The 8,054-nt window shown below is 46.5% G+C and overlaps 1 protein-coding gene across 1 annotated transcript in view; it reads left to right on the top strand.

Annotated features, from left to right (window-relative positions):
* Positions 1-1,689: 1,689 nt before the first annotated feature.
* Positions 1,690-8,054, top strand: part of TMEM209 (transmembrane protein 209) — a 40,855-nt gene continuing 34,490 nt past the window's right edge. The window contains exons 1-2 of the mRNA XM_044276724.1: positions 1,690-1,944; positions 7,606-7,747. Of these exons, the coding sequence (XP_044132659.1) occupies positions 1,899-1,944; positions 7,606-7,747 (188 nt within the window). The 5' untranslated portion in view covers positions 1,690-1,898. The remainder of the gene's footprint in view (positions 1,945-7,605; positions 7,748-8,054) is intronic.

Below are 8,054 nucleotides of genomic sequence, written 5' to 3'. Positions count from 1 at the left end.
GCCACGGACTGTGATTTGCGGCCAAATATAGGACATGTTCTATCTTTTCAACGGAACGGAAAAACGGAAATACGGAAACGGAATGCATACGGAACACATTCCGTTTTTTTGCGGAACCATTGAAATGAATGGTTCCGTATACGGACCGTATACGGAACGCAAAAAACGGACCGTATACGGAACGCAAAAAACTGTAGTGTGAAAGAGGCCTTAAACAGATACAATCTGCGCTCCAGGAGACTGAGCTTGGCGCAACACCAGCTTTAAATAGCCTTGTTTGGCGCCAAACAAACTAAGCTAAACTAAAAAAACTAATCTAAACTAAACTAAACTAAATAAATTTTCCCTATACAGGCCCCTATAGGAGAAAAATTGTAGGGCAACTTGCCCCAAAGCTAAAAAATGAAAAAAATGCCTTGCATAAATCAAATGGGAAGACAGTTTAAACATGGCCCCAAGATGGCGGCGCCCTGTGAGTGCCCGACCTACGGCCCCATCATAGACAGGATTCAAGTCCAAACAATCCGACCCGGCCAGCTACAACAACCTCCCCTGCCGAAACGGAGGAGGGGACCACCCATCCTAACTGTCCAAAGGACAGAAAAAAACACAAGGGCCTGGGGGTCACGGCCCCTCTTTATTGGGGAAGGGAGGGTGTGTGTATGTGTTGTTTAATTTTATTAAAACTTCCACCTGTCCTAACCAGTCCACAGGGGCAGAATACCCCATCTGTGCCACTGGTTAGGACGTAAGGGAAGTAGAAAAATTGAAACTTGGAAATTTGCTAATTTTTCAAAAAATTTTACAAATTTGATATTCTTTTTTTAATAAAAATGATATTTTTTTTACTCCATTTTACCAGTGTCATGAAGTACAATATGTGACGAAAAAACTATCTCAGAACGGCCTGGATAAGTCAAAGCGTTTAGTTATCAGCACTTAAAGTGACACTGGTCAGATTTGCAAAAAATGGCCTGGTCCTTAAGGTGAAAATGAGCCCGGTCCTTAAAGGGAGTCTTTCACGCCGATTGACCCTATTAACCTATTAACACACTTATGTCCACGGCATCCCCCCTATTAAAACTGTTCTTACCGTTAGTTCCCTGCTAGCATCATTCGTCCAAAAAACACTTTTATTCCGTATGCACATGAGGCTGTGAAGGTCATTTTCATACCAATTCACTCCCCCTCCGTGTCTGCCCGCCCATCCGCCGCGTCTGCCCGCCCATGGTCTCTTCTCTATCTTTTCTCCTACTGTCCGTAATCCCGCGCATGCGCCGATGACCGCGATATCGGCGCATGCGCATTGAATGACCACAGTCTGGCCGGGGCATCACAGTTTACTGTGCGCATGCGCCGGCCTAACTTACGTTCTTGCCGTGATCATTATAAAAATTGTCGCGCGACATTAGTGCGACAAATGTCGTTGTGTAGACATAGCCTTAACCTCTTTAAAAGAACACCTTCAATTATTCAAATAACATACTAATTCTTCCCGTAAAAAGCCCCTGTAGCAAGTGACTGTTGCCCCTGATATTCTGGCAGCCCCTCCCCAGCCTCCACCTACTCTCCTAGTTCAGCATGTGAACCCGTCACTGCTTGTCGGCGGAGAGGACACACGCAGCCCTGCGCCCCGCCCCTCTCAGTACATTATCACAGTCACGTGACTCTGACGTCATCACTCCGGGCTTACTCCATGCCTGGCCGTCACCGGTAGGCGGGAAGTTACCGCGGGTACGGTTAGGAGCCCTGTGCCGAGTCGTGGAGGAACAGAATGATTACCGGAGCTGTACCGCACCGTTTTGACCACTTTGCTCTGTGAAAGAGACGTTTTTACTTTCCGGCTTCGGTGGTGATTGACGTGTCCCGGTGTGTACCGCCGGTTATTAACCCCAGTGATGGCTGACGGTACCAAGAGCGGCTCTTACCTGGACACCAGGCTAGGTAACGCATAAGTCCAAGGACTTGTGAAGATGGGGGTAGTAGTGCCAGAGTCTTATACTGTGTAGTGTGACAGGTAGTCAGCCTCTGATCAGAAATGTTTCCATTCACTGATTACAAGCAGAGATCTTAGAAATGATGTCAAATCAGAATATGACAGGAAACCTAAAAACCACAGTGACAATGTTTGTCGGGCTATGTTCACACGGCGGATATTTAGTTGTCCGATTGTTTTCAAATAGATTTTTCGCCTCCATACATGTGGATACCACGGGAAACTGTGGTGGAGTCTGCTCACGGCTTTAGCTCTGTTCAGTGTGGCTAAATCGGAAACAGGTCCACGTCACTAAAACTGAGAAACGGGCAGATATTGCCAATGTCGGGATACGCTGTGTGAACATAGCCTTATAGATCTGTTATTTTCTTGGCTGCGAGGGGTAAATTTTGTATATTGCGGCCATATTTAAGTCAAGTGTGAAGGTACAATACGGGTCACACTGGGAGGACCTCTGTGTACCCCCCTCATCAGTGGTCTGCCTAGCAGGTGTGTACTGTGCTGGGGCCCAACAAATCCACAGCAATTCACAAATGGAGGGAGTTTTCTGAACCCCCAACTACATGTACTGAAAAAAATCTGCATGGAAATCAGAGCAGTGATATCTGCGGTAGGGTCACACCATATCCACTTGTAGGCGTGTATTCTGAGATGGGTTCACCGAAGTTTTCTCCCACAGCTGGACCCAGACTTGTTCTTCATCCCTACGGTGCCTTCTAGGTGGGATTACCTTATGTTACAGTATGGGGTGATGGAGCGTCATGGAAACTGTGAGCCCCCATGAAGAAAGCCTCCCTATGCAATTGGTGATGCACAGTGGTACTGGTAGCAGTATTTGGGTGCCACTGTACTGATCCTCAAGGCTGGGTTCAGACCTGAGCGTTTTACAGCGCGTTCCTCCGCGCTGTAAAACGCTCAACAGGCAAGAACCAATGATTCCCTATGGGAATGGTTCTCACCTGAGCGTAAAACGCCCGACGCCCCAAGAAGTACAGGAGCTTCTTTGGGGCATCTTGTCGCGCGTTCCCGTACATAGACTTAAGCGGGAACGTGCGACAATGGGCCTTCGCTTGTCTCTGTATGCGCGATTGCAAACACCCGTACAATTGCGCATACAGAGCGTACGTTCAGTACGCTCAGGTCTGAACCCAGCGTAAAGAGGACGTCCCCTCTCCAGACATGTCTTTCTTTGTAACTACTTGCATTCCCCACGTAACAATTCTAAAGCATCTACACGTGTGCTGTGCCATTCCTGTATTATTCCTGCTAGAAGTTTACAAATAAATTACCAGCAGTCTGCAGTAAAGGTACTGCTGGGTGTTACCCTTAGCTGGTGTCAGACTGTGCACCACCCCAACTGGTAACAGTTTTCTGCACCTTTACTGCAAGCTACTGGTAAATCATTCGTACATTCTGGTAGAAATAACAGAGCCATAAGAATAGATGCTCCAGAATTATTAAAAGGGGAATGCAGGTAGTCACTGCAACAGACAGGTCAGGAGAGGGCACTGGTCCACTTTAAAGGCTATGTATACTGTTGGGAACACCTTTTTTTTTTTTTTTTTCTTACTTTATTTTTTTATGATGGCATTTTATTCATTTTGGGCTAAAATCATTTTTTCAATTGGCCTTGGGCTACTTTCGCACTAGCGGCATGGACCTCCGGCAGGCTGTTCCGTCAGGTGAACAGCCTGTCGGATCCGTCCTGCTGCTAGTGACGGTGTGCCCCCGGACTGCGGCTCCGTCCCCATTGACTATAATGGAGGCGGTGCGGAGTTCCGGCGGAGGCACAGCAGCGCACGGCGAGAGGCTGCCGGAATAAAACTACATGTCCGACATTTATTCCTGCAGCCTCTCGTCGTGCACTGCTGTGCCTCCGCCGGAACTTCACACTGCCTCCATTATAGTCAAAGGGGACGGAGCCGCAGTCCGGGGGCACGCGGTCACTAGCGGCAGGACGGATCCGACAGGCTGTTCACCCGACGGAACAGCCTGCCAGAGGTCCGTGCTGCTGTGAAAGTAGCCTTAAAGGGTAACGATCATATTTTATTTTTTATGTCATTGGATTGGTCTGACTAAGTTTACCATAGTTACCTAGTTAATACTTCTGTATAGGTATTGAATTAGTTATTGCAGCATGTTCTTTCCTCCCCCAGGCATTTCAGTGTTGCGGCTAAAACAGCGTTGTTAGGTGTCCTCTGTAACGGACCGTTTCAGCAGACAAGGGGTTAAGATCCGTTTAGGCGATATACCCCTTTCTGAGAGACAGGCACAGCTACTGCAGAACACCAACCTCCCGAACTGGATACAAAATAGCACTCCAAACTGGAACCTCGCAAATAGCTGTCAGCAGGCGAACAGGAAAAGCGTACACTCGGCTTACACTCCTGGCAATCAGTCTCTAACAGCATACAGGGAATCCCCCCCAATAACGAGACAAGGCTCCGTCTTGAGGGTCTAGCAGTGCTCTGACTGTACTTCAAGTACAGCCTCTTTTATTGATAAAAACCAAACATAGTACTGCCCACAGGGTTTTGAAATCCAACCAATCAGTAATTCACAACACACACACAATGTAAATACAGCAACCAATCGTTCCCGCCCCCTAGAGGACCAGAAGGGAGACTGCGACACAGGACAGATACAACATATCCCCACAATGCATCATGGTTTCCTCCTCTCTACCTGGGAGACAACCAAAGACAATCCAATTATCTCTCAGGACAAAAGGAAATCACCAATACACATGTGGAGACAACAGGACAGATACACCATTTAAACACACAATGGGACAATAGAACCACACCCAGCATATTCCTCCCAAGCTGACAAGTTACTCTTATTATAAGTTGTTACAACTTTGTGAGGTTACATTGTCCATACATATAACTTACATCAATTTAAACAGTATAACTTGGGGGACAAACCTATCCAAAATTCCCTGGAATAGGTTCAGGGGTTCAAAAGTTACTATGGGCCATAATCCTGAGGCAAGAGGCTAGCAACCAGCCCCCTCCAAAACACAGTGGCGAGGTTGGTTTTGTCACATCCTCCATCTCCTATATACAGAAGACGGAGGACGTAGTAGTGTGCAGTCCCGAATGCTGCGTGTGCGCTCCCGTCAGGCCAGGATAGTGCAGATATTCACGATAAAAATGTGCAATCAACTACTCAGGAGGAAGAGGGCGTGTCTAAGTCTGGAGGAAGCCGATTGGTTGGGGTGAGGCTGCTTGTTCCTGAGATGAGCCAAATCAATTCTGGGTCTTAGCCTCAGGGTAAGGGCATCAGTAGCCACCTTGAGAAGATAGTCAGAAAGAAGTCTTGAGGAATGGTTGCTATTGACGGAATCTTATTAAACAAGTGGTATGTGAACGCAATAATACGTGATTATGGATTATCACCACAGCAGCTGCAATATATGAAAATAGAATTTTGACTGAAAATCTGAGTTATCCTAAAATAAAAAAAACTTTCAGCAGTTTTTGTTCAGGCTACTTTCACATCTGCTTTTATCCTTTTCAGTATTGAGATCCTTCATAGGATCTTAATACCGGAGGAAAACGCTTCAGTTTTTGTCCTCATTAATTGTCAGTATGCACTCCCCTCCGTTTGGTTGCTTTCCCATAGCGGAGAGAAAAAACACTGCAAAAGAAAACTGTTCCATCCCCCATTGACTTGGGCATCTTGCACACGAAAGTATTTTCATTCCGTGTCCGTTTTTTTTTTTTTTTCAGACCGTAAATAGAACCGTTCATTTCAATGGGTCCGCAAAAAAATAAACGGAAGGTACTCCGTGTGCATTCCGTTTCCGTTCCGCAAAAAAATAGAACATGTCCTATTATTGTCGGCATTACGGACAAGGGTAGTACTGTTCTATGAAGGGCCTGTTCCGTTCTGCAAAATACGGAATGCACACGGACATCGTCCGAAATTATTAATTTTTTATCCATTTTTTGCGGACCGCAAAATACATACGGTTGTGTGCAAGAGGCCTTATAATGATTTTAGTGACGCGTCCGTCATGGCTGTTTTAGAGGTAAGACAACAGGATCCGTTCTTTACGGGTGCAGACGGTTGTATTTTCATGATGGAAGCAGATGTGAAAGTGGCCTAACTGCCTAGCCGTGAGTGTTCTTTCTGGCTATGTATATCCCTTATCTTTAAACTACTCATAAGCACTTATTTAAAGATATAGTCTCGCTTCAGCAAATGGTATTTATCATATAGAGAATGTTAATACAGGCCACTTATTACGATATTATTATTATCCATATTGCTTCCTTTGCTGTCTGGATTCATTTTTCCATCACATTATACACGGCTCGTTCGTTTCCATGGTTACGACCAGGAAAAATCGCTAGCCTATGTGAGCTCCCACGGTCCCGGCCACCAGATAGGATGGTGCTTTGTCCTATAGTGTGGCAAGCACGGCCACCGCAGATGGATTGCTGGGTGGTCGTAACCATGGAAACAAGCAGTGTATAATGTGAAGGAAAAATTAATCCAGCCAGCAAAGGAAGCAATATGGATAATAACGATACATTAGTAAGTGCCTTGTATTAACTTTCTTTACATGATAAATGCCATTTACTGAAGTGAGACAACCCCTTTAAGCCACATTGAGCTAAAAAAAAAAGTGTGTATGAGGTCAGGAGATCAGAGAAAAGAAGCCATTAGCTGAGCTGCCTGACATGTAATTGATATTCCCTATCCTGTGGATAGGGAATAACTTTTAACAACTGGAATACCCCTTTAATGCAGTCCTGGTCACGGTTTAGGGCTTGTCACCCTCTTTAAGCTGTGTAGTACTAGTAAAGGAAGCAGGTCTGATAATGACATTGTAAGGCTTATTGCACACGAACGTGTGCGCTCCGTGACCGTATTGCGGACCGCATTTGCGGGTCGGCAATACACGGGCACCGTTCCGTGTGCTTTCCACATCACCGATGCGGACCCATTCACTTCAATGGGTCCGCAGATGCGGCTCGGAACCCTACGAAAGAACTACGGAGTGCTTCTGTGGGGCTTCGTCCCTTACTTCTGTTCTGCAAAAAGATAGAACATGTCCTATCTTTTTGCGGAACAGCTGGATCGCGGACCCATTAAAGTGAATAGGTCTGCGATCTACTGTGACTGCCCCGCAGTGGGTATTCATGCATTGCGGGCCGCAGCACGGCCGCGGGGCACACACGTTTGTCTGCAAGAGGCCTAATTGGAAACTTTCCACAGGAAGTCCCCTGATTGAGGTTCCAGAGAAGAGCTTATTTGTTCTTTGAGAACATGGGAGGGTGAGGACCCCCCCCCTCCCCCCATACACATTACTTGGTCAGCTGCTCCTAATGGAATCACTGAGCTTTAATCTATCGTGTATGGACACCTAGATGTGTACATCAAGGAGATTGGTGTCCTGTTTGGATATAGTGGAAATGCTGCCCATATGAATGTTGTCTGGCAGCGGGATTTGTGAGCCAATTGCTGCCACTGCTGAGCTGCGCCAGTGCTTCTGCTTAGAACAATAGCACGTATAGGCTCTGTCCAGCAATAAGCAGTAACCCACACACCTCGGTCCCGCTAATTTGGGTGTAATTGCTGTGTTCTTTTTTTATTAGGAGAGAAGATTGAGCAGCAAAGTCCATCTACGTCATTTATTGATACAGCCATCAAGATTAGACGAGAGGCACATGCCTGCAACATCGTCCTGGCCTGGGGGCTCCTAAACTTCTCTCTGGCAGGAATGATTTATACAGAAATGTGAGTAAAAGATTTGAACCATTCTAACCTTGACAAAGCCCATGTTCCCTGGTTGCCATACCTGTTCAGTCTGAACGCCCTCACCTCTCCATCAATTGCTGATATGAAGGACGAGAAGCACTCAGCCGAGCCTTGTGCCTCTTCAGCCATGATCGCCTTTCTTTAGGTCTTCTCGGAGAGCCGAACAGAGCAATGTACAGACTCATATACTGAATTCAGTGTGGGCGTGTTCGGCCCCACAGAGATGTCTGGCCCGGGGTTGCTGACTCTAATGCCCCTATTATAATCCGCCATTGATGGGGCCTTA

The sequence above is a fragment of the Bufo gargarizans genome, chromosome 2 (genome assembly GCF_014858855.1).
Source record: "Bufo gargarizans isolate SCDJY-AF-19 chromosome 2, ASM1485885v1, whole genome shotgun sequence".
Taxonomy (NCBI): Eukaryota; Metazoa; Chordata; class Amphibia; order Anura; family Bufonidae; genus Bufo; species Bufo gargarizans.
The sequence above is the reverse complement of the archived record's forward strand: the minus strand, read 5'-3'. Positions and strand labels throughout refer to the sequence as shown.